The sequence below is a fragment of the Drosophila albomicans genome, chromosome 3 (assembly GCF_009650485.2).
Source record: "Drosophila albomicans strain 15112-1751.03 chromosome 3, ASM965048v2, whole genome shotgun sequence".
Classification (NCBI taxonomy): domain Eukaryota; kingdom Metazoa; phylum Arthropoda; class Insecta; order Diptera; family Drosophilidae; genus Drosophila; species Drosophila albomicans.
Genome location: NC_047629.2, coordinates 30,789,102 through 30,815,082, shown reverse-complemented (window position 1 = coordinate 30,815,082; position 25,981 = coordinate 30,789,102). Strand labels below are relative to the sequence as shown.

Genomic DNA, 25,981 nt, shown 5'->3' with positions numbered 1-25,981 from the left:
TAAATAAACAAAAGAACGATGGCCACGCTCATTAGCAAGAAAACCAATTTGGTAACAACTCCTACTCGATGTCATTACCAATATTGGCAAATTCAAGGCAAGTAAAAAAGCTCCTACTAAGTGCTGCCTTCTTCATGGTTCAAACAGCATTAGACATAGACTTTGACTTATTAGCCGTAGCGGCGATATGGCCCTAGATTAAATAGAAGTTAAAAGCTGTAACGCCGCATTAGCGTTTTTGTTTTTTCACTTTCGTTTGGAGCCCAGAGATGTCAACAGTTGTTTGGCCGAAAGAAATCATAAATTAAATCGCAGTTTAATGGCATTACATTTCCTTCACATACACTCGTAAGATACTTATTTGTTATGAGATTGTTTTCTCCGTCTGTTTTTTGTTTTCTGTTGTTGTCTCTTGTATATTTCTGTACTTTTGCTTTGTTTTGCTTTTCGTTTGTTTCTGTTCGTTTAATTGAATGAATGAAAACGCCGAGTTTCAGTTTGCTGCACTGATTTTCAGTTGCGTTTCACTTTCGATTGAACCCCGCCACCGATTTGGCCATGGTCTCTGCCTCTTTTTAGGCCCGCCTGCCACATTGCCTCTTACACTGCTCTCATATTTGGAGCTTCTACTCAAGCGTAATCCTTTTGCGGGGCGACTAGCTTCCGTTTCACATAATTGCGCAAGCTTGTGAACGCCCAATGGCCAATGAGCGTTTGTGCGTATGTGTTTTAGCCAACAACTATTGCATGCTTTGGGCCATAAACGGATAAGCACGAACATACAAATTAAGCTGTTCATTGGTTATCTCTATGACTATAATATAATACACATGTCAGGTTTATGCTCATCCACAACTATTATTAAACATAGTTGTATATTATTGCTTAGGTATTATAATTATGGACTGAAAAAATATAAAGCAAAGAAAAACTTCGTTGTCTAAAAATTCACTGTTAACAACTTTGATAATCATAGACTCCTACTACTAAATATATTCACAAGTTTTGCTTTAAGTGTTGAAAGTTTAATTTTGTACAAACATTTTATTTTCAAATTTGATGACTCGATAAACAGCAGGAACATAAACAAATTTCGTTTCGAAAGATATCGATAAGCATAATCTCATTATCGATCAATTAGTACATTTAAAAAGCGCAAGCCTTTTACATCTTCGTCTTGCCTGTATAAACACAATTCAATTGCGATCAATCTAGCTCAATTATCTCTGCAGCAGCTATAAATTCTTGTCTCTGCAGAATCCAATTAGACTCTCCAATATTTACGTATACATGTGATAAACATAACAGAATCCACTTGGTCTTCATGATTTCAAGTTTGTGTGTAGAAACTATTCAATGGCATCGAACGCAACTTCTACTGCTGCGTTTCGCTTACAACCTTTGCAAGCAACATGTTGGCAGCGAGCTTCCCCCAACAAACTGGGTAGCTGTCGCCAATGCAAGTCGTCTGAGCTTCAGTTGAAGCCGATCTTTCGAACAGTACGCAACGACGCCGCGCATACGAACGTGAGTCTCGTGAAACGCCGTGAAACGAAACCAATACGAAGCAAACACGACGTGTGAAGCTAAAGTCGCAAAGCGTCGTCGTGTCGCGCGTCGTCGCGATCAAGTGAGACATCGCGATGCTTTGCATAACTGCGATGAAAAGGTGCATAAAGTGAGCGAGTGTGTGTGTGTGTTTTTTTATTATCATTATTATTGGCAGTGAATGGGGGATCAATAACGAGGCGTGACAAAAGCTGACCTCGCAACTGGACCATAGCCCCAAAACATATTTGCATCAGAATAGCGAGAGAGAGATATAATAGTGTGGCGAATTGTGAAATGTGCAACAAGTGTTGTTGTTGCTGCAATAATTATTATTATTATTCGTGTCGTTGAGACACTCATGAGATAAACTTTCGAATATGCCCATTGGCAAAGTGCCGCAGTCGCTGGCCATGGGCCGCAAAGCATCGACCAGCGAAGCACCCAGCATGGATAGCACCATCGATTCACGGATGTCCAACAGCGAGCTGCTCCCGATGGAGCTGCTCAAGGTGAACTATGTGCATCAGTGCAAGCAGGCAATGATGCGCAAATCGAACGAACCGCTGCCCACGCCGCACCTCAATAATCCCGCACGCTTCATGGGCTATCGACGGCAGCCGGCGCCGCTGCAAATGCCACGCCCCACAAGTCACCAGCCGCTGTCGCCGAACAGCGCCCACAAGCCGTTGCCCGCATTGCCAGCACCGCCCACAGTCGAGTCCTGGCTGCTGCTGGCCAAGCAACCGCCACAGCAGCAAAAACAGCAGCAGCAACAACATCGACCGCAAGCAGCGAGGATTAACGAGTCGGATTGTTGCTGCTCGCAGTCGGCGTGCTCCTGCTCCGACTCCAATTCGGATGTAACCGAGGCGAGCACCGTGACACCCGACTGCGAAAAGTCGCAGAGCTGGAATTATCGCGACGTGCGACGCGATCTCGCCAGAGCTGGCGCCGCAGCTGGCATCAAATCTCGCGCAGATCGCATAGCGCGCATCGAGCGTAGATCGAACTCCCAACAGCAGCAATCAATGGATGAAGCTCAATGCGTGGCATGTGTGCAGCAGCCCGAGCCACAGCGCAGTCCCATCTTTCAACCACAGCAACGTCTGCAGCCCAAGTCGCGTATACCCAAACCCACTGTGGTTGCTCCACGTAGCGAGGCTCCACCGTACAGTGAGGCCAACGAGCAGCTGCAGCGACGTGTGCAACAGCTGTTCCAACAGCAGGAGCAGGCACCGAAATGGATGTTCCAAAAGGCGGGCAGTCGTCAGCCACCGCCACAGCAACTAGAGCAGCAATCGCCTCGCTTGCAGCAGAAAACGAAGCTGGAGCGTGTTCACATACGCAAGAAGCGTCAACCGTTGCACATTGTCAATCAGCTGGCAGCGGCAACAGAAGCCAAGAGCAGCTGCTCGACAACTCTGGCTGCACAGGGTGAACGCTTGAAGCGTTTCTCGCTGGAGAGTTGCTCCGACTCAGGGGTTTCCTCCTCCAACGACACCAAGGAACAGCAGCAGACGAAGCAAACGAATCTGCGACGCGAGGACAAATGCGTCGATTGTGTTCAGGTGAAGGTGCAAGTGCACAAGCAGCCACAGCGCTCACAAATCGCAGCCGATCCCAATGATCTGCAGAACTTTGCCAAGAAGAACGTCACCAAGGCGACAACCAATGAGCTGCTCACCGCTGCTGTGCAGCCCAAGCAGTGCAACATCGAGAAGGAGCGACATCTAAATAATCTAAACAATCATCAACACACAACTACAACCACGACGACAACAACCATCAGCATCGATGACAGCTGGGTGCAGGAATCCTGCAAGGATCCCAACGACGATTATATGGAAACGGACTCGCTGATGCTCTGCCCCGCTTCTCAGCCCCTCAGCTCGTCATCGAAGCGCAACAGCGTCAAGATCTTTGTGAGCAGCTGCGATGACTACGAAGAGCATAAGCTTGCCTTGGCCAGACCACGTCATCTGGCCCCCTCCTCCAGGGATTCAATGTCATCCTCGGGCTGCGGTGGCTCGAGTCGGGATAATAGTTCAATCTGCGAGTCCGAGCAGGATTGTTGCTCCTGTGCCGGACATCAGCTGGCAGGCATTGGAGCTTCGAGTACCAGTTGCGCCAACTACGATTGCTGCAATGCCATTGGTGGCGTCTATTGGAACAATGCCTGCTATCAACTGGAAGCGGATGCTGCTGCCGGCGGCTGCTGTTGCAGTCTGTCCAGCTGCGATGAGGATGATTGTTCGTACTACGAGGGTGACTTTGTGGTTGAATTGGATCATCGCATTCCGAGCCGACAGCATAACAATCAATTGCCGCGAAAGGTAGGATTTCCCGTGCCAACACTGCAGACCTAATAATTATACGCCCCTAATTAGGCGGAAGTGCGACGTCGACTCTCCAACTTGTTGCTTCCGCTCTCCACGATGTGCAGCAGAAATTGATGAAACTTTATTGCTCCCTTTGTCTACGCTCATCTTGGGTTTGTTGGGGGAAATTATGCGCAGACATTTTCATCATTTCCCTTGTTAAGAACTAATTCAATAAACAATTCAATTACCATTGGCATTTACCGTTTCTATGTTTACACATTCGCACTCACCTGTTAAATTGTTCACTGCGTTAACTGAGAAGTTATACAGAAGAAGTCAGGAACTTCTTCAATTGTTCTGCAATTCTTCTTAATCACTCCAACTCAGTCTCAATTAGCAGAGTTGCAGCGTGAGAATGAGTATGAACTTATCTCATTGTATTATGTAGTTCAATACTTTTCTTAAATGTGGCACAGCAAAGCTGCAGCGATGCAACTAAGAAATACCCCATACTAAAGAACCCTTCCGGGACCAAATTTTCCTATAAGCAACGTTGCCGTTCTTCTATTTCTCAATATGTCATTATATTTAATTTCATAATACTCTCTAAAAAGACCTCAGCACCGAAATTTAATTCGGTTCTGAATTGAATAATATAAAACAGTCTATAACCATGACTACACTTATTAGTCGCTGTTGGTACCCAAATACGCTTTAATAATGAAAAGGGAAATTATAAAACAGTCAAATTATTATAAACGTATCAATTGTTATAGACTTAGAAAGTCGACTTAATGCTTACACATAGACCAAAGAATTTAGACTATTTTCAACAATCTAGTTCTATAATAACTGGCTTTACAAATGCATTCATAAATGTGAAAACGTGCTGACCAAAACATTTCTAATTCAATTCTAAAATGCTGTTATTATAAATGCCACTTTATTGCCGAAATATTCTCAACAGTATCCAACAAACGGACCCCCATAAATTAAAGTTCTGAATTCTTAAGCTCATTAGGTTTTCAGTTGACAGCTGAATAAACTCCAACTTTAGTTTGTAAACAAATCTTCAACAAAGCTACCTATTTAAATTTGCTGAATAAAACTACCAAAAAAAAAAAATATCGACCACAATTCGAAAAACCGCTGCGTTAGCTTAATGATTACTTAAGAATTGCTAATAATAGATATTTGAACATGATTTGCAGCCCACGTCTATGTCCGGGTGGAATGAAGTTTCCCTACTCCAAATTATATACATGAAAATATTTGCAACAGGAAATGGGTGCGAAGTATCTTATCCGACATACTCCAATGACACGAAACAGCAAATGAATCAAATAATTAGGCCTTGGCTCGGCTCTGCTCGTCTTGGCTGAACTACTCGTATAATTATGAATTATACGTAGATGCATATAGTAGATAGTTTATTTTTTGTTTGTATATCTATTCGTATACATCTGGTATAAGTATGTACTTCCAATATGTTGGCAATTGTTATATAACCGAAAGTCACACATTTGAGACGCCCCGAAGAGCCGCGAAGAGAGTGAATATGGTTGGTTGGTGATTCAAAGGTGAAGGTAGCGTGGAGTATGTTGGCTAGCGTCTGCCAGGAAGCTTCGTTTCATTAATAAATAAAACAGCTCCAAATGTAGCCAGCAAAAAATAAAAGAAGAAGTAGAAAAAACCACTTTATGTTTGATTTGGTCCGTTGTGGTTTTCATTTCGCGGTTTCATAACAAATTATGAACATACTTTGCATTTTTTCACGACGAAGCAATTCGTCAGATACTCGTTCGTTTTTTAGTACATTTTTTGTGTTTAAAGTTTTTTTTAAGTAGTAGCCCGCGGCTTCATTAACACCAGGCCATAAACATGATGCGCTGTTTTTTGTGCGGCTAGTTGCAAATAAAATAATTCGTAAACGAATATGTTAGATACGTAAGCAGCCGTGAAACTTCGATCCACAGCTCTGATTACATATTATACATAGGTCTGTCGGTCAATAAATCGCCTAAGGACAGATTCACGCATTTCAATTGGTTTTCACCACAATTCGCTCATCTCCGGTTTATGTGAAGGTTCAGCAATGACTTCAGATCTAATAGATCTGACAGTTTAGCTAGTTATACAAACTCTCTCAAACGTATCTGTTATGATAAGAGTTGATGACATGAAATTTATTATAACTTTAGCTGTATGAAAATAAATCATCAGTTTTGTTATGAATAAAGGGACTTCAATTTGACAAAAAAAAAAATAAATAAATAAACAGAATACCAATAAAATAATATGCTTAACTTTCCTAATGAAAATTCAATGTCCAACCGAAGATACGAAGTATCTAAGTACTAATTATCTTTTTAATGCGAAACTGATCATATTTTGCAGTAAAATTTTAAATACTTTTGCCTTGTACTGTGACACAAATTATATATTAACAAGTTTGACACTGTCCTAGAAATTTTATTACGATCTGGTAATAAACACAAAAGTTATTCAAGCAACAAGTTTACAAGCATGCGACAAAAATAAAGAAGAGGAAATAGAGACAATGTACTTTGCTATACTTTCTGTTTAGTTGTGATTTCATGTTTTAAGTTTGTTTAGACTGGGCATAAAATAAATATCATAATCGTACCGTTTTTTTAGTAGAGCGCTTTTACTTGTTCTTATTCAAAGTGGGTCAGCTTCAATATTAAACCAGTTAATCAAATGCATTTCGAAAAGAACTTAGGAAACATTTAACTATCGTAAAAGTTTTTTGATTACTTTGATTTCTTACCGAAATTTGTATATTAAATACCTACGCAGTGTAGCAAGATATCGTCATTGAATTGTGGTGTCTGGTGTCTCGTGTCTCTGTCGATTTTACCGCTAGCACCTTTCACTTTCCCTGTTTGTTAATATGGTTGGCTTTATTACCAATAGATCTGTTCATATACATATTTTTTACTGTTGCGGCTACTTGGCTTGGCTAAGAGAATTCAAGAATCGAAACTGCGCGGAGTGCTAAGCTAAGCTTCTGCTTCTGCTGCCACTCATTTCAATCAGTTGTCATAAAAATCTTTCCGATCGAGACCTCTTCAAATACCAAAGTTTATGAGCTAACGGTACCAACACGGTTTGCTCTGAATTTCTCTGTGTTGGCCATGCTTATTGGCCGCGATTGAAAGCTGCCGAAAACACAAACAACAACAATAACAAAAGACTGAAAAGTCGTAGCATCTGCTTGGCCAAGTTTTTGCTACGACGACCTTCATGATGTGCTTTCCCAACTTGCGGATAATTAGTGCAAGCAGAAATTATTGTGACAATAACTTAATGTCATAATTTGACATCTCGCTGAGGCGAGGCGACACTTGTTAGCTATGCTAATTAATTGTCTTCGTTGACAATCGTACTCTCACTTTTTTTTACGATCTTATTAAAATGCGCTATTGCAAATCAACTGAACCGTAGGACTCTATACTCTCTAATGTTGGTCCAATTTCAGTTAATGAAATCGAAATGAAAATGGAAACTAGAAAAGTAAAGAACTGAGCCAATTTAGACCTTGTGCCGAGTCTTGCTTACTCACTTGCTTAATTGTAATGAGGGAGCGCAGCCTAAAGAACAGAGTTAATTCTGGCAAAGCAGGCGAGGGAAGCGGCAATTAAAGCCATAAACAGACTGTGAGCAACAAGCAGCTAACTTGGCCACAAGCAACTAACTTAGAGTTTGTCTTGTCTGTTTTGACGGTTTAGAAAGCGCAAAGCTTCGAGAGTTGTTTGGCAATTATCTCATATACACCGGCATTAGCTAAAGTAATTAGATCCTCCCACTGGTTAAGAATGAACTTATCACCACTGCTATTGGGTAATGGGCCCAAGTATGTTTGTTGCTTGCCCATTAAAGCACAACATTCAAAATGCCCAGCTCCCTCCCAACTATGTATATGAAACCACAAAAGCGTAGTAGAAGCATGGAAAGTCGAACGAATTGACCGGTAAGCGGCAAGAGGCAAGCATTAAGAGGCAGGCCGCAAGTGGCAAGTTGCAAGCGGTCGGTCAAAGTGAGCGAAAGTGGTAACAGTGGCTGCCATCAGTCAGTGGTTCACTGGCTCACTGTCCACAAGCGCACAAGAAAAACAAAAACCAAAAAAAGAACCGTTCGTTTACATTTAAATAAAGCGTTTTGTCTAGTTAGAAAAGTCACAGCCAAAGTTGTCGAAACCTGAAGATTTTTGTTCGCGTCGCAAACTCGTCACTGATGAGATCTATGCCAACCGTTGTTTCTTTTTTCGTTTCGTTTGTTCGTTAGTAGACCTAAGGTCTTCATTCTTGAGTGTTCCCTTTAAGAGACAAAAAAAAAAAACAAAGTGCTTTACAGCGCGGGACCATCATCTATTTAATATTATTTTTGCCAAAAACTAGCCTAAATCTGTGATGTATTTTATTAATTGCCATCATTTATATTGTATGTATGTTTCTATTGGTTGTTCCTTCTTCATTCATTGCAGACTGGCATACATGAGCTGCGACCCAGATCTATGGACGGTGTCATTGACTCGGGCTCGCTGAATAGCGACACCAGCTCGAGTCCAGACAACGGCGAACATGCAATGCAGAATCAACAGGTTAGTCAAGCGCACTACTCATAACACACTCACATAAATATAGTATTATCTAATGTAATTACTAATTCATTTAATTGACATGTTATACTTAGGACTTTTCATTTGCCATCTTGTTGTATAAGTCAAACAACTACTCCAAACATTTACTGCAATTTTTAAGCTGAAGCTCATTTATTGATATATAATTCAAGCTATTCAATAATCTGCCTGATTAGGCACAATTCGCAGCTTTTCTTTTTTTCTGCAAAAAATGACAAATGGCATTTGCATAACAAATTGTTTATTAACATAAATTGGCTTACGACTATAATGATGTGCCATTTTATAGTGTGCCATTTATTTGTAAAGATTTTGTTTTGATTATTGTAGTGGAATAAAACGATTTTTAATAACAATAATTTGGAAATTTACCATTTTTAATATGAAGGTACTAAAACAGCTTTAAATTATATAAAAAGTACAATACCTAAAAAATAAATAATATTTTCACAACATTGTGACAAAAATATGTTTGCAATAAATAAGATCGAAATATAAACATCAATTCACAACGCACTAACAATGTACAATTTGGACACAAACCCAATACAAGCTAAATGTACCAATAACAATGCTTAATGTCCCAATAATATAAGTAGCAATTGAAAATGTACCAATAGCAGTTCAACAAAAATACCAGTTTTGATCAAAATGTACCAACTTTGTATGAGCTGTGCTTTATTTATCGATAAAATTTCGATTTATTGCAGGATGCTGAGGCGCGGCGACTTAAGCGGGGCCATGTTCTCTCTGAGCTGCTGGAGACGGAGCGCATCTATGTGAATGAAATGAGTTCGATTCTAAAGGTAAATAGAATGTGCAATTTATATACTACACTTAGTAGATAAGAGAACTTTAAGTAAGTCGGGGAAATGCAAATCTAAGCCGTACAACGGTACAACCCAAGCCCAAAGGCACGAAGCATGAAGTCGCAATTGGAGTCTGAATCTCAGAAGTTACTACTGCTGCCCAGTGGTCAGCGAACTGAAAACAATAGAGCATTTCTTTTGCTTGGTTTACTGCCTGCGATTTGGTTCTTCACAATGTTGATGATGCCCAGGCAGAGCGCAGCGCTTGAATGCGCGCGCTTGTAATTAGTGCATTAAAGCCATTAGACAACCAGTGAAGTTGGCAACGCATCGTGCATCGAACTAAGAAGTTTACCACTCATAATTTGTTACCAATTCTGAGCGTGTGTGTTGGCCGACCGACAGCCCCCAGCGAGGAATTGCCAGCGATCATTAAACGATCGACTCTCGAGCACGGCGGTACAGTAAATTCTAGCTTCATTATCGACGGACTCGATTCGCAATTCACATTGCACAAAACCATTAAGCCAAAGTCGAACAGCTAACAGCATCAACTATTTAGCTAATATGCGCTACGGTGGCTACGATCTGCGTAAAGCCTCAAAGCCGAAGACAGCGCAAACAGCGCAAAGCTCATTCCGGCTGCGACGCGTGCACAATACGGCTTGCAACATCGTCGGACGATTCAATTTCAAATTTGGCGATTCGCTGATCAGGAAGTTCCATTTCGATTCGGACGAACCACGTGATTCGCCGCTCTCCTTTCAAGGCTCTCTCTTCGACTCGCAATCCTCCTGCGGTGGCATAAGCTATCGTCCTGCGGACTTTCGGCCACGCTTCAGTCCTGATCTCGGGGGCAATTATATTTTCGGCACCAATTTATGCAACTTTGCCACGCACAACATACTGAACGGCAAGTCGACGATCAAGATTATAAATACGCTGCAAGAGTGCGAGGAACGTGAAGCGTCTGTGATCAGTGAATCTCGCGAGGATTCGCCATTAGACAGCAGACAACAACAGGCAACGGTGAGCAATAGTCTGCAACGGCTGAAGGATCAGAGGCGCACCATCTTCAAGGAGCTTATCGAATTGTCTAGCTGCGACGAGTCGCTGGAGTATCGTTTAGTCAAGGACTATCTGGAGTCGAATAGCTATTCGGAGATTGAGAACGATACTGAATTCAAGGACTATCTGCAGCGCAAGAACTACATGGATATTCTCGCTTACCTCGATGACAACGAGCCCAAGAGCTTCATGTCCGTGTCCTCGTCCATAGTGCGTGCCCAGAGCTCGCTGGGATCGCTGAACAATTCCAAGTCGCTGTCGACGCCAAAGTCATTGAAAGCGCCCAAGCAGATTAGCGGCTTGGATAGCCAAATGTGCAGCTCCTGTCGCTCCAACTGGCCAAATAATCTCAATGTTCGAAAGGACAAAGAGGAGAGCGTGAAGGAAGAGCTCAAAGAGGAACTGGGCAACGAGTGGAATAGCAGCTCCTATCGCGATGTTCTCGGCTTTTGTCACCAATTCTTCGAGGAAAACTTTCAAGATGCAACAGATTTGAAGAATCTGCCTAAGCTACGTAGCACAAAATTCAAGTTGTCCAAATATGAGCGCGTACTCAAGGACTTTGTGAATGGTCAAGGCTATGACAATGTCGAGCAATATGTGGAGCAAAAGTTTGGCCAGTTTATTAGCAGTAAATTGAGCAACTTTCAGAATAGCGATGTAACTTGTTCTTAGCATTAATCTTCTATCTCCCGTTTCTATAATAATTCCTAACTCTTGCTTCTTAGGGCTACTGCGACCAAATGCAGTCCGATGAACTAATGCATCTGGTGCCCGCCAGTCTGCAGGGCAAGGAGGAGATACTATTTGGCAATCTGCACGAGCTCTACACCTTTCACAACGAGGTCTTCCTAAAGGATCTAGAGAACTGCATATCCACCACCGAACTGGTGGCGCTTTGTTTTGTGCAAAGAGTATGTTAAAGTAGTTTTCCAATAATTGACTCCAATGTTAATCATCTCTCTCGGTTTATAGCGTGATACTTTCTATCGACTGTACTCGTTCTATTGTCAGAACATACCGCGCTCTGAGCGTTTGCGTGAGACGCTCGTAGATACGCATCTCTTTCTGCAGGAATGCCAAAAGCGTTTGGGCCACAAGCTGCCGCTGGCCGCGTATCTTCTGAAGCCTGTACAACGCATCACCAAGTACCAGTTGCTGTTGAAGGATCTGCTGCGCTTCAGCGACAGCGGCAGCTGCACCAAGGAGCTGCAGAAGGCACTCGACTGCATGTTAATTGTGCTCAAGTGCGTCAACGATTCCATGCATCAGGTGGCAATCACTGGATTCCCGGTAAGTATTCCTATTACACATCTAGCTGTCACCTTTTAAACATCTTTACTTCGCTTTGCAGACCGATCTGGCGCAGCAGGGCGAGCTGTTGCTGCAGGACTCGTTCCAGGTGTGGACGGAATCGAAGAAGGACATACGACTTCGCATCAAGCCACAGCAACGTCACATCTTTCTCTACCAGAAGTCGCTGCTTTTCTGCAAGCAAACCTCAAAGACGGGTCACAACAAGAGCACCTATCAGTTCAAGCATCACGTTAAGGTAGTTTAATATAAATTTAATTCTATTAAAATTACGTTATTTTCTGATTTCCCTTTTGTAGATGTCACAAATTGGTCTTACCGAGTCTGTGCGTGGCGACACAAAGCGCTTCGAGGTCTGGCTCCAGGGTCGTCAGGAAGTACACACGATGCAGGCGCCAACCCTAGATGTGAAGAACAAATGGGTGGCGGAGATCAAGCGAGTGCTGCTCAATCAGCTCGAAGAGTTGAAGGGCGAGAAAATCAAACAGTATGGCCTCAATCATCGTGGCCTAAAGCAGACCACCTCCTGGGATACTCCAAATATTATACTGAGCTCAGCCAGTCGCACAATCAGCTGTGATGCCTCCTCCGAGTCCTCCAATCGCAACTCAAACTGCAGCACCGAAGAGAATGGTTCGGCACCAGTTGGCGGCACCAATTCCAGCGGCAGCGGCATTGGAGATCGTGAGCATCAAGAAGCCTGTGGCTGGAGCTCTGATTACTCCAACAGCGAGGACGAGTTGTCCCTGAACGAAGACAATAGCACGCCGGTAATGAAAACTTTCTAACTCTTTTCGGTTATTGGTATTTAGTCTAATGTCTGAATCTATATTTGGGTTTCTTTTTCATTTCACCCACGAAATTCCTTCAATTTCATTCTGTTTACTATTGCCCACACGACTTTTGTTAATTGTTTCATTTGTGTACATCTCTCAAATCGGCTAATCGACAGAGCTTCCTGAATGTCCTTGCCCAGTGGGCGACATACAATGCTGATCGTTCTTCTTCATCTACGTCCACGTCAAACTCCTATGCGCGCAGCAACAAATCAAACTCCAAGTTTTATGTTTCCGTTGACTAAGTGTTTGAATGGAAGTCTGTCTAGGTATGAGAGTCTCACAGTTCTCTAGAATGTGCACGCTCTCTATGTACAAAAGAATGTATTGTTTATCGCTGTGTTCCATTAACATATCCTTCAGACTCGCTAGAAGTTAATCGAAGCTAGCCAGCATGTGATTTGTGCATAGCTCTGTTTCAAGTTTCTAATAATAAATTCGTTGTTTGGTGCTGCAGATAGAGATAGAATTGTATCTAAGCTAACCACTAAATTCACTTGCGCTGCAAATAGATTTAGATAGAATGTAATGAGCTAACCAATAAATAACCTTGCTATAGAGTTAGATAGAATCTATTGAAGCTAACCATTAAATACAGTTGTATAGTAGATATTTTATCACATTCAGGAAATCAATCCAATAACTAAATATAAGCTTTCTTCTGTACAATATATCCTGTATAACTACAAACTAACAAACAATTAATACATTATACATTATTTTTATTCATTTATTATTTCAGTGCTAATATTTCCAAACTAAGCTTACATTTTTTATTGATTATATGGTCTAATAATTAACACTCCTTACTTAATTACACTTTTGAAAAAGTTGTTACTTTTGTTAAGTATAATTTAAATGCCTTTGTTCGCATACTAACCACGTATTGGTGACCGACCCTCAAATAACCTTTTGTATAAATTTCGATACAGGGCAGTAAATTCATTGCCCTGGCTGATTATACGGCTATGGGACACTCGGAAGTTTCGATGCGAGAAGGCGAAGCTATCGAGCTACTGAAAGTGGGCTGTGCCGGCTGGTGGTATGTGCGTGTCTTAGGTAAATGTTATTTCAAATTAAGGTGTTTGTGCTTGTACATAATTATATTAATTATAATTTGGAATGCTAAGATCGATAATTAATAATTCATCCATTCATATTCACAGATTCCAATTCAGAAGGTTGGACCCCAGGAGCGTATTTGGAATCGGTCAATCGAAAATCGTCTCGATCATCGAGCTGCAATCAGGAGCGAATAAATCTAAAATAAACAAAAAATAATCGTCAAAGTCATCTCTCTAGCAAACTATCTCCGTTTAACTATCTCCATTTAACCGAATTACGAATACTCTGCAGAGCACGCTATCAAAACTTAATCTATCGCTTAGATAGACAACAGCATTTGAGCTTCTATCGCCTACATATTTGAATCAAAACCACAGACTATGCTCTCCTCATCGAGACTCTAAGTAATATCTACCTTCTTCTCTCAGCCTTCATTTCGCCTCAAACAAAAAAAAAACCCACAGCCATTGGGCCTTGTAAAAGTGTATATTGTGGATACAAATAGGAAAACTCTAAAGTATTTCTTGTTAATAAATTATTATAATTATACGCTAATCTACTTAAAGCTTACATTTAAGAATTCCTACGATTATGTTGCTTCTAGTATCTAGTCCATAGTACTATTATATGTATGTATGTTAATATGCTGACAAATGTACCTATGTACATTCATATGTACATACGAGTATTGAAGTATGTATGTACATACACTCTAGTATTTTGAGGACTGTTACAAAGATTGTTAAGGACCACGCGTCGAATACTTCTTGGATTCGCATTGATGTCAAAAGATCAAATTGTTTTCGATTATTATAAATATTCAAATAATATATTTATGTACGATTAAATTAATAAAGCCCCACATAGTTGTCTAAACTAAGAACATAAAATATGTATCTATTTATATTTAATAAATATCCCAAAATAAAATAAATTAAAAACTTTGCTATAACGTATTGTAAATCTCTGATTTCAGTGCGAAATATAATAACTTGTTTTTATAAAATCGGAAACAACTTATCTATGATTTTTTATCTTTTCACAGAAGAATATGAGAAAGCTAAGTATATAAATAATACTAAAATTGACTTATTTGACTGAAAATTTCAAAAATATTATTAGCAGTTGACAAATTGCCATCTATTCTTATTTATTAGTCACTTTAAGATAACCTCGACAATTGTGCCCTAAAGGTCACCAAATTAAAATTGGTAAAATTAAAGTTTTGGGAATTAATCGACTGATAATCGATAATTTATACATCAAATTTAATACATGTCATCCTTTCAATAACTTCCAGTTCAGAATGCCAGTTTCATTCTTTCTATAACTGTTTTTCAAGAATAAAAATAACTTCTTTCTATGTCAACTCCACACAATAACGAAATCGATCGATCGATCAATAATAAATTGCTCAATAAATACAGAGACGAATTGAAAACGAAAAATATATATTTATCGACGTATATTAAGTAGCGTGAATGCCACCAATGATTTAAGTTTATTTTACATTTATTTTGTTTCGATTTACCATCCCAAAATAGACTACTACAAAGCTAACGAATTGTTTCATTCTTTTGACATTGAATTCTGAATACATTCATAAATACAATAAGATACATATTGACTGACGCTTGAGATGCATTTACTGGAGGCAGATCGTTTTGATACAGATTTGATGATGGCATTTTGTAGGTTTCAATTTAATTAACGAGTACGACCAATAAAATAAGAGTAATTGAACTAACAAAGAGGAAGGAATGTGATTATTATGAACAAACAATTTGTATTACGTACGTACATACATGAAGCTTTTTACTTAATAATTATCATATTTAATTCATTTTAAACATTAGCAACAAAAACTTTGGGGGGATATTATACAGTAAATAAACAAATTTTCTTCAACTTTAAATAAAACATTTTCAATACTAAGTGTGGTTCGTTGGCTCGCCATCGTCGATGAGTGCACAAGTCGTTATTGGTTGTTTCCTCCCCGCTAGGTCTCTTCCTTGTGATCATTGTTGTGTTGTGCGACGATCAGCAGCCCATATAGTGTTTGAAGTTGAAGCACAGATTTTTAGTTGGCAGTCACTCTGCTATTCATGTAGAACTGTTGGGCAGAGAGCAGCAGTGTGATTACGTAGATACACGCCGCAATCCAGCAGTTGTAGGCGTTCTGCAAGCAAGCAAAATCGTTAATAATTAATGTGTCATAACATGTTAATTGCCAGCTAATTCCTATGTAATACATGCGTACATCAAGTCGAGATATTCATACAATTCTGATAAACGCACTTTCTTATTTGAATATACACGCAAACATATGAATACACACAGATACTCTACACTTCACACATACACACATATGAAGGCCTCTGGCTTCAGCATCGAATGGTGGAAATTAATCATATACTATGTAAATGTATTTGTGCAAGTGTATGAGGGTATATACATACACATGTATTTAGATAAGACATATCTAATGCATGTAAAACCATTGCAATAGCTGTTCTTTAAAAACTTAATAAAATAAAAAACAAACCTGATTGTATGCACTATTCGCAGCAGTGTAAAATTCATCCAACGAATCGTACTCCTCCTTAAGAGGCAAATCCTCAATCAAAGCCACACTGTGGATGTAGAAGAAGAGACCCATGAGCACCTAAAAAAGAAAAACATTTGCATCAAGTTCATGTTCAGCAAGTATTATGCCAATCGTATTGGGGTATTTGAGGGGTCTTGTGACTCTTGTGACTGCCTTTAACAATGACTCCACCAAACAAATCGACATTGACAATTCGAGACTCACCAACTGCACAATACCCCAAACAGAGATGATTAATCCGCAGAGGGAGCACTTAGGACCACAAATTTTCATTTTGCTAGCTTTGTTCTACGCTGCTGCTCGACGAGGATGAAAATTTCTTCCAATAACACTGGATTTGCCGTCAACAGACTTTTTTTCGCAGAAGCTAGCAAATGTCAGGTGAAAATCATGTGACAGTTCGTGGTGAGTTTAGTGTGACCAAGCGTGCGTTGTTCAGTCTGCTATCCACCCTGATATTACATTAAATACTAAGAATACTAACACTATGAGCCGTCATAAAATATGCTGATTTCCTTTTTACATTTTATTTGTTAAAAATGTATAAATTTTATGGCTAATAACGCATTAAATTCATTTAATTTCACCAAATTCTATATATTATTTAGTACCTATCAATGTTTTTAAGATATCATTCCTTCAGTCGTATCGTGTATGCTTGACAGACATACCACAAAGTATGAAGCACAAACCCACATAAATAAATAACTATACACAATAATAAAGTAAATTCCAGCTTCGTTGCTCTTATAAACAAAGTTTATTTGTGACAAACGGCACCATGCCATCATCCGTGTATCACGAGAAACAAATGCGGCAATTGTGTGCCCTACATGCACTAAATAATCTATTTCAAGGAGATCAATCGTACACTAAGGCTGAACTTGATGACATTTGCAATAATCTCAGTCCCAATGTTTGGATTAATCCACATCGCTCGGTCCTTGGACTAGGTAATTATGATATTAATGTCATAATGACGGCGCTACAAAAACGCAATTGCGAGGCAGTTTGGTTTGACAAGCGAAAGTACGTATTCCTTGGATTCTAGCTAGGATTACTCACTCTCTTTTATGACCTCATAGAGATCCGTCTGTCATTAATCTGGATGCCATCGTGGGCTTCATACTCAACATTCCTTCGGACTACAAATTCGGTCTGATAACGCTGCCATTGCGAAGACGCCACTGGATTGCTGTGCGTCGCATTGGCGATTATTACTACAACTTGGATTCGAAGCTGCGTCAACCCGAATCGCTGGGCAATGAAGCCGACATGCTACAGTTCCTAAGGGAACAGCTCGCCCAGGAGGATCATCGTGAGCTGTTCCTGGTGCTGGAGCGCAGTCCAAATGAGGACACTGCACAGCGTTGGCTCAAGGAATCTGGTTGATCCGAACACTAAGCAATCTCTCTAGTCAATAGCTCAATCTAAAAAGTTTCTAGTGTACATATTGTATATATAGCATTTAAAGACTTCACTGTGTGAAGAAACTACATACATGTTTACATTCACAGTTGAATGAATAATTAATAAACAAACGTTACAACGGACAAGTATCTACGAGACGGAAAAGCGATTCATCTTCATATAGTTATAATATGCAATTTGTGTGTGTAAACAGAATTTATTTAAATAAATACTTTGCATTGTACAAAAATATGTTTAGTAATGCATCAAAAGCTTGTATAAAATATTTGTGGAATGTTTTCGAGTTCGTTCGAGATTCGAATAAAATTGTTGCACTTAAAGTTAAGGACGACGACAAACAAAGAGTTTGAATGATAAAAATCAGATTCGATAAAAGGACGGATATGTTATACGTTATGTTAATGTGTGAGCTACACTTCTAGACTTTAAATGTCCGTTTGGATGCTGCCCTGAGGCGGAGCAGTTGCTTGCTGCTGCTGTTGTTGTTGATGATGGCGACCTGGTTGTGGTCGACGCGGACGGCTTGGCTCCGGAGCAAAGTAAGGCATCTCTGGCTGTTTCGCGGAAGCGGATGTTGATGGCTGTGACGCTGCAACAGCCGCAGCTGCAGCTTGACTTTGATAGTAATCATCGCCGTATTCGCTCACATCACGGTTGCTGATTTCATTGAGACGCTTGTAGCGTTCGCGACGCGCTTCCACCATGTAGAGAATACCAGCAGGAAGCAGCATGACGCCACCGACGACGGCCAAGGCAAAGGACCAGCCCATATCGTTGTTCTGCCATCCGGGCATCCAATCACGCGAATCTCCCTTGGCTCCGAAAATCACCACAGCGATAAACCCGAAAATTGAGGCAAGAACCTCACAGGAGCCAATGGTGAGCAACAGCACCACATAGCGGTCATCGTCACGGGATGTACGCAGTATAGCCAATGTAAGGGGTAAAGCAATAAGGCACATGATGAAGCACAGTGTGGCAAAGAATTGCACAGCAATGTAGAAGCCAGGCAGCAAGAAGTCGTGTATTATATAGTATTCCTCTTCGAAAACCCACATGCAGCCGGTGAAGCGTGTGTCGTAGAACCGATGAATGTCCTGGAAGTTGTTAAAGCACACCTCCCACAGTCCCAGGTTGGTGAAGCGTGGATTTTGAAGACGTCCATCGGTGACAAGCCAATAGGGCGTTGCGAAGGCGATGATGAACAGCAAAAACGAAAACACTGAGATGCCAAGGGCAACTTGTGTACTACGATTGGACACGCCCATGGCGTTAGATTGCAATTATTTTATAGTTTTTAGTTAGATAAACGGAAAAAAACAAAACATGAGACGAGTAAATTAAGAAAATTAAACTAATACACAAACAAACAGTGTGTCACAAAACATTAACACGCCCTGACTGTTAGAGATGGAGTATCATCGATGGCTCTTACAATCAATATATCGATATTTTTATTCTCATTTTGCATTATTTAAATTGTACACTAATTTGCTCTACAAAAATAATAAATAGTGAATGATCTTCCGCATATCTGAAATACCAATGCCTCAAAAGAATTTTATTAATTACAATTTAAGAAAAGAAAGTCGTTATTTTCAAAATGTAAGCAAACATTTTATGTTGCGATGTTTTTTTTCAGTGTGACCTGACGCATATGCTGAAACGCACTCCATCCAAACGTTGCCAGACATTGCGAGCAAAACTGAAAGTGTGCGACAACTCTGCACTTGTCAATCTCTTGTTTTGTGGCACAAAACTTGTTTGCGAAAGCAAAACGAAGAAAAAATGCGTGCTTGTGGTGCATAAAAATAATTTTAAATTACGGCAAAAGAATATACTACCTAAAATCGTTGTGTTTGTGCAGTAAAACCTCCCATAAATTCGGTTATTTAAAAAGTGTACATCGCTTGCCGCCTTCTACGCTGACGCCGAAGTTGAAGCAGACGCCGACGCCGACAGACAACAGTAACAATATGGCTTCCGATATTGCGGTGGTAAACATTGGCAACTTTGAAAAGATTCAAAACTTTTTAAATGACACCGCCTACAAGGAGATACTGGAAAACAGTGAGAACTTCAACACGCGACTCTGCATCGAGCGGCGCCTCCGTATGCCGTTCCTTGACCCCCAGACTGGCGTAGCGCAGACACATTGCGCGCTCTTTATGAAGCGAAAGCAACGAATGCCCGGCTTTCGACATGGCCAAATTTACACCTATCCATCGGCACGCTGGCGCAAACCAAAGCGCCAATACTTGCTGAATCCGCATCAAAGCTACCGTGCCTATCAATATCGGGAGCACCATATGTCTCATCAGCATCAGCACCAACATCAGCACCAGCATCATCATGTGCCCACAACTGGCTCGGGAACTGTCAATGCACGTGACCATCATCAGGCGGAAAGTGCAGGTAAGATTTCAAGTTGGCAAGCCTTTTTCGCAATCAAACAATATTCCAATGTACAAATAGATTTTTATTTATTTTATTTATATTTGCGCATTTATATGTATTTACAAAAGGCGTTGTAAAATCAATAAAACTCTTACAATTGCTGCTGCTTCTGCTGCTTTGTTCAGCCACAGCCTCATCCTCGACACTTCCACCACCGCTGCACAGTGGTCTAACTTGATAGTAAAAACATTTGAAGCAAATAAATATGAATATAGACAGTATATATTTCTTTTTCCAAAAGTTTACTATCAATAAAAAAAAAGTGATTAATAGTGATTAAGTGATCAATAAAAGTGATTAATACGTAAGAAGTTTTTGGCAAATTGTAATTAGCATATTTCGTTCCATTATTTTGGTCTTACATCATTTGAAGTGTAATTTAAAATAGTAAAGAACTTTATATACATAAATAATAAGCAGAGGAGGATTAATGAGAACTGTGTAAGCCTCGCGCAATTCCATTTGTTTGGCTAATTTAAGTTGATAGTTTGTTCTGTTTAGCTGTCCCACTGTAAGTGGCAAGCAACAATGAAATGTATCAGCAAAACATGTGTGGCTGCATTTTCTATACCAAGTGCTCGCAAAATACATGTGCACGTGTCTGTGTATTTGTAGTAAATGAAGGCAACGAACAACCACCACCATCCCGACCCCTTGCATAGGGCAAGACATGAAACATCTCTGCTGGGTGGAATTGGGGGCTGATTTATAGTATGTGTGTAGAGGCCAACAATAATACTTCATGTGTATATCTTTGTATTTCATTGACTCGTTGTAGCAATTGCTGCCACAGACGGCAACTCGATGGGCGCTTCGGGCGACAATGATAGCAAAGATTCGCATGCGAATGCCGAAAAGGATTGGTTCCACGAGGATATGGACTCGTCGCATTACCATCACGCAGACGACTACGAAGATGACTTTGACTCGGACAACGATTTCGACGAATCGTACAGCAGTCGAGGCAAACGCAAGCGCGGCTCACGCTCACGGCGTTCCAATGCCAATGTGGACGGAACTCCGAAGCGCGGACGTAAAGGTGGCGGTAAGAAATATCTTAATCTGCATTTTGTTAATATGAATCGGTAAACATTGTTGTTGCACATTGCAGGCAGTCGACGTCGGAATGCCAACGATGGAGACGCAGCGGACAGGAGAAGACGCGGCGGCGGCGGCGGCAATGCTGGCAACAATGCAAACACATCTGCCGCAGCTGCAGCAGCGGCCGCGGCTGTTGCACATGCCGCAAGCACTGCAGCAGCCGCCGCAGCTACAGGCCTCTATGCAACGCACTCTAACTCAGCATCACCGATACCCATTATCGATGAAACCTCACAGTCAGCCATGGTCATGTCGGCAACTCTACCAGCAACGTACGAGAAGAATCCTTTAAACGATGCAGGCGCTTCCAATGATTCAATTCCTTTGGCTACCATGGCCAGCATGGGCATGGCAGCAGCTGCAACAACGGCTGCTACTCCAGCCATATATACGACGGTGAATGCATCGCCAACCACGCCATTGGCTAGTCCCAAAAAGCACAAGATGCGCGCCGAACGTGAAGTGGCACAGCCATCGCCATATTGCGACTTCTGTTTGGGCGATCAGCGTGAGAATAAGAAGACCAATATGCCCGAAGAGCTGGTGTCTTGCTCCGACTGCGGCCGCTCTGGTCATCCATCGTGTTTGCAGTTTACGCCCAATATGATAATATCAGTGAAGCGCTATCGCTGGCAGTGCATTGAATGTAAATACTGTTCGATCTGTGGCACATCCGACAATGATGATCAATTGCTTTTCTGCGACGACTGTGATCGCGGTTACCACATGTATTGTCTATCTCCGCCACTGGTAACTCCGCCCGAGGGCTCATGGAGTTGCAAACTGTGTATGGAGGAATTTCACAAGCACAAGTAAAACGAAACAAATGACAAAGGAATTGACTCGGGAACTGAAACATAAGAGTGGAGTGATGATAGAATTGGGCGTTGCGATGCGAAGTGCGATCTCCGTGTTGTTTGTTTGATTCCACTCATAAGTATAATTTTACAAATTAGTCTCCCCATCCAACTCAGCCGCGGCAGCTCTTGAAATTAATTATAATTTAATGTTCATCTTAAGTATTCCTTAGTACTTTTTTAATTTTATGTACCTACTTAATTTAATAATTTGATATACATATTTGTAACTACGCTTATATGGACCGACCCAAGTATTGTAAGTATTTCCAGCCTTCCGCGCAAAAGTGATTGTCACAATGTTCATTACACGAGGTCCTTAAGCAAATCCAATCCTTATCGTATCATTTCTTTACAACATTTTGTGTAAATTTACGATCTATTCTATGAAAATATAATTAACATAACGCCAATAAATACTACAACACTTTTTGTATTTTAACTGTGTCGACTAAGAATGCAAATGGTTTAAAATATGCTTGGAAAGTGCGAATTGAGTGCGATCGTTGCACTTTTGAAGTTTGAATGAGATTTCTAACAATGACTTGTTAATTGCTGGTAACTACATAGTTGCTTAGTTGGTTGTAGACAGATATCTTCTGCTTGTTGCATTTAGTCTGCAAACATGAAGCGCTGTGTGTGGTCTATCAGCTTGTTGAGTCTTTGTCTATTATTATCTGCACAGCAGAGCAAGCCAAGGAGTCGTGCCAGACGCTTTCTTATCTTTCCGCGACAAGCACCGACGCGACATCAGGTATAAATAGAAATGAGTGCGCTCGTATAATCAGAACTGATGTAAGTCCGTTTATAGTTTATTGCTGGCATAGGTATACCTGCGGATTTAACCTACGAATCTCTTACTGTTGGTCATGTGCTAAAAGCCGAGTTCTTTTTGCCCTACAATGCCAGTGTATACCGTCAAAATCCCTATCTACCAGAATATTTGCCGTCCAAAGTGTCCTTAAACGATGGCACAATTCGTCAATTGCAAACAATTGCCACAGATCTACGTTGGCAGATTTACGCTTATCTTCAGCATATGTTGAATGGGTGAGTGTTTGTGAAGTTAAATATAGAAAATATATAATGATACAATATAATAACAGATATGGTTACAATGGGCACGAGTGCATGCTTCAAGCTATTTGCGAAGCAAACTCAATTCGATTTTCCAAAAACTTTAGCGTGGTACAAGAGTTGCTGCACATAATGCTAAGGTAAGAAAGTTCATTCTTTCACATTCAGTAAAAATTAAGGAAAATAATTTTAAACTATTTTCAACAGTCCATCTTCAACGCTGAACAAGGACTCTCCGGAAGCTTACGAATTTCTACTGGCAGAGAAGACTGCAAGGAAGAACGATGATTGTGAAATTTACGATTGCAACATGAAACTTTTGGATTGGATTTCAAAAGTAATACGGTTGAATGAATAACTTTATTAACAAAAATATAAATGAAGATTAGAGAATTAGGGATTACATATATTATTTATTTGGGCTTCAGTTTGACTACAGAAAAATATTTTATAAAATATGCCAGTGAAATTATATACTGTTCACTGTGTATTCAGCTTGACGTTTCACAATCTTAATGAACACATCAGATTTGGTTCTGATTAAAATGCCTGCTAAGAACTTGAATTCTCTTGGGTTACTTACGGGCAATATTTCAAAATTTCGCAATATGTGAACCAGCAAAGTTTTCACTTCCAGCATAGCAAATTTTTGTCCAATACAATTGCGACGTCCTGCGCTAAATGGTATAAAGGCAAACGGATGTCTGTGCTCGGAGTTTTCTGGAAGGAATCGAGACGGAATCCATTCATCTGGGTTCTCAAAGTATTGGGGATTGCGGTGTATGTCGAATATATGCACGATAATCTGGGTGCCCTTCGGCATAATCAAATTATTAGCCAATTTCGTTTCTTCATGGCACTCTCGCATCATGCCGGGCACCGAGGGACAAAGCCTTTGTGTTTCTTTGATGGCACATTCTAAATATTTCATTTGCGAAAGGGTGCGATTATCCACCTCACTGAGATCTAGAGAATATTTATAAATGAATTACATAATAGCTTCAATGTAAGGACTTTTCACATACCTTTGCTTGGTATTAGTTCAGAAATCTCCTCAAAGCAGCGTTGCTGCCATTGTGGATGATTTGCCAAATAGGCAAGAGTTAATATGAGATTCATAGATGTGGTATCGAAACCCTCGAACATAAAGGTGTCAACTTCTTCGCAAATGCCAGCGTGATCAATAAGTCCTTCCTTCTCAGCCATCAACATTGTGTCTAGCATAGCGTATCGTTGTTTAGTGTTCAAGTACCTGGAATATCAGTGAAAATCAATGTTAAATTTGATCATCAAAAAAAAAGAGGGTATTCAGTATACCTTGATTCAATGTCGTCTATTTCCTTTAGGTTCTCTTCATTGAAATTTTGTCTTCGTTTTTCAATGATACTGCTTGAGAAGGAATGTAGTTTATTAAGGGTAGGAATATCCTTGACACCATCTCCATAACGATTGTATAAAGCATCGCTGGACATCAGAGGATTAATAACTCTTTTTATAAAACTATGCTCCGCTATTGTGATGTTACTTCGATATTCATCACCATTCGAACAATCGTCCAGTTTGACGCCCAGCGCCGTCTCTAAAAAGAAGAATGTGAATATAAAGGGTAAAGGTATTAAAATTACTAAATTAGTCAAGATTAAATTAGTAGTCTAATCTTTTTGATTAGAAAATATTCAATTAATATTAATTGTGGTAGTACTATCAATACTGATTAGTAATTATTAAATTAATATTGATAGTAGTAGCATTATCAATACTTACCGCAAATGCTGTTGAGCGTGAATCGCGGTATTATGTCATTTAAATTAATCTGACAAGGGCCATCTGTAGCATCTAACATATTCTGAATAAGGTCTATAACCTTAACGCTCTCCTGTCTATATAATCGGGAATTAAATTTAATTAAATCAAAAAAAGAAAACTCTACTCACTTAAATACATCTAGGAACTGTTCCAGTATTTTGAAATGAAATGCTGGAGTCAATAACTTGCGTCTACCATGCCAATACTGTCCTATGGGGCAAGAAAAATACTGTGTAAATAATTGTGTAAGTAAATAAATTAAATGATCACTTTAAATAATGCAAACATTTTATTTTGTTAGTCATGGAAAATAATTGAAGGTCAGGAAAAGCTTTCTAGACACCGACGACAAATACAATGCATGTTTCTGTTTAATGACCGATAAAGATTTAAATATAATAAAAATTACTTTCGTATGGAATCTATTTATGGAAGCTTATACAAAAAACGCACATACCAGTACTTGTTAATAAACCCGTTTTCAGAAAGGGCTGCAGAAACCGGTACATATCTCCTTTGGTAATCAAGTTATTATCATTTAAAATAAGTTCCGCATCGTCAGCATCAATAATGTTGTAGATTGGGAACCCAAAGACATATTGAATGTAGCTTCGCTTCAGTTCCGTAGCATAATCACGAGAATAATAAAACAATTGCTCTGTTCAAAAGTCGAAAATGAATGCTCCATTGAGTTGACAGATGGTGCTTCAAGTAATCACCTGAGGTCATTCCGAGAGTATCAAAAGTGTTGCCAAAAATAGTTGTGCCCTTTCCAGTAGCCACAGTTTTTTCCAAAGGTCCGCCATCAATGGTTTTGAATCTACGACATAATGCTAGGAGCACATAGTCTTTGCGTAGTCTAAAAGCATAAACGCTTAGCAGTCCAATTAGTATTGCGATAAAGATCCACATTGAAAAGTCAGTACTAAATTAGTATCACTTGTTTTTCACACAAACTGCGCGGATAACACGACAAATTCACTCAAGCGTTCGCTGCCGACTAAAATATGTAGATTA

General features: G+C 40.2%; 7 protein-coding genes across 17 annotated transcripts in view; 4 read left to right on the top strand and 3 right to left on the bottom strand.

Moving 5' to 3' along the window:
- Window positions 1-14,129, top strand: part of LOC117571825 (guanine nucleotide exchange factor DBS) — a 41,858-nt gene extending 27,729 nt beyond the window's left edge. For 5 of the 10 annotated variants that reach the window (XM_052003936.1, XM_034254195.2, XM_052003944.1 and 2 more), the window contains exons 11-18: window positions 8,380-8,496; window positions 9,246-9,341; window positions 11,141-11,326; window positions 11,388-11,705; window positions 11,767-11,964; window positions 12,026-12,496; window positions 13,495-13,621; window positions 13,729-14,129. In XM_052003936.1, coding sequence (XP_051859896.1) covers window positions 8,380-8,496; window positions 9,246-9,341; window positions 11,141-11,326; window positions 11,388-11,705; window positions 11,767-11,964; window positions 12,026-12,496; window positions 13,495-13,621; window positions 13,729-13,832 — 1,617 coding nt within the window. In that variant the 3' untranslated portion in view covers window positions 13,833-14,129. Of the gene's footprint in view, window positions 1-1,489; window positions 3,885-8,379; window positions 8,497-9,245; window positions 9,342-11,140; window positions 11,327-11,387; window positions 11,706-11,766; window positions 11,965-12,025; window positions 12,497-12,678; window positions 12,832-13,304; window positions 13,326-13,494; window positions 13,622-13,728 lie in introns of those variants that run through there. The other 5 variants (XM_034254200.2, XM_052003939.1, XM_052003937.1 and 2 more) reach the window with 5 other exon arrangements.
- Window positions 14,130-15,061: 932 nt separating this feature from the next.
- Window positions 15,062-16,632, bottom strand: LOC117571830 (ribonuclease kappa). The gene is made up of 3 exons (XM_034254209.2): window positions 16,440-16,632; window positions 16,173-16,292; window positions 15,062-15,806 (listed from the first exon to the last, which is right to left on the bottom strand). The coding sequence occupies exons 1-3, from the start codon at window positions 16,506-16,508 to the stop codon at window positions 15,708-15,710; spliced, it is 288 nt and encodes a 95-aa protein (XP_034110100.1). The 5' UTR covers window positions 16,509-16,632; the 3' UTR covers window positions 15,062-15,707.
- Window positions 16,633-16,735: 103 nt separating this feature from the next.
- Window positions 16,736-17,843, top strand: LOC117571827 (josephin-like protein). 2 transcript variants are annotated; one of them, XM_034254207.2, is made up of 3 exons: window positions 16,736-16,912; window positions 16,972-17,264; window positions 17,321-17,843. In XM_034254207.2, exons 2-3 carry the CDS (start codon window positions 17,017-17,019, stop codon window positions 17,625-17,627), a joined length of 555 nt encoding a protein of 184 aa, XP_034110098.1. In that variant the 5' UTR covers window positions 16,736-16,912; window positions 16,972-17,016; the 3' UTR covers window positions 17,628-17,843. The 2 variants fall into 2 exon arrangements, with proteins under 2 accessions (XP_034110098.1, XP_034110097.1); XM_034254206.2 differs by having other exon boundaries at window positions 16,736-17,264.
- A 1-nt stretch (window position 17,844) lies between these two features.
- Window positions 17,845-19,065, bottom strand: LOC117571826 (uncharacterized). Its single transcript, XM_034254205.2, has one exon. It carries the CDS (start codon window positions 18,932-18,934, stop codon window positions 18,092-18,094), a length of 843 nt encoding a protein of 280 aa, XP_034110096.1. The 5' UTR covers window positions 18,935-19,065; the 3' UTR covers window positions 17,845-18,091.
- A 319-nt stretch (window positions 19,066-19,384) lies between these two features.
- On the top strand, window positions 19,385-22,517 carry LOC117569120 (zinc finger protein DPF3). The gene is made up of 3 exons (XM_034250141.2): window positions 19,385-20,081; window positions 20,902-21,168; window positions 21,235-22,517. Exons 1-3 carry the CDS (start codon window positions 19,643-19,645, stop codon window positions 22,038-22,040), a joined length of 1,512 nt encoding a protein of 503 aa, XP_034106032.1. The 5' UTR covers window positions 19,385-19,642; the 3' UTR covers window positions 22,041-22,517.
- Window positions 22,518-22,706: 189 nt separating this feature from the next.
- Window positions 22,707-23,613, top strand: LOC117566494 (uncharacterized). Its single transcript, XM_034246033.2, has 4 exons — window positions 22,707-22,835; window positions 22,893-23,131; window positions 23,188-23,298; window positions 23,366-23,613. The coding sequence occupies exons 1-4, from the start codon at window positions 22,707-22,709 to the stop codon at window positions 23,514-23,516; spliced, it is 630 nt and encodes a 209-aa protein (XP_034101924.1). The 3' UTR covers window positions 23,517-23,613.
- Window positions 23,552-25,981, bottom strand: LOC117569119 (probable cytochrome P450 4p3). The gene is made up of 7 exons (XM_034250140.2): window positions 25,684-25,981; window positions 25,422-25,622; window positions 25,093-25,174; window positions 24,923-25,038; window positions 24,476-24,737; window positions 24,184-24,410; window positions 23,552-24,124 (listed from the first exon to the last, which is right to left on the bottom strand). Exons 1-7 carry the CDS (start codon window positions 25,874-25,876, stop codon window positions 23,628-23,630), a joined length of 1,578 nt encoding a protein of 525 aa, XP_034106031.1. The 5' UTR covers window positions 25,877-25,981; the 3' UTR covers window positions 23,552-23,627.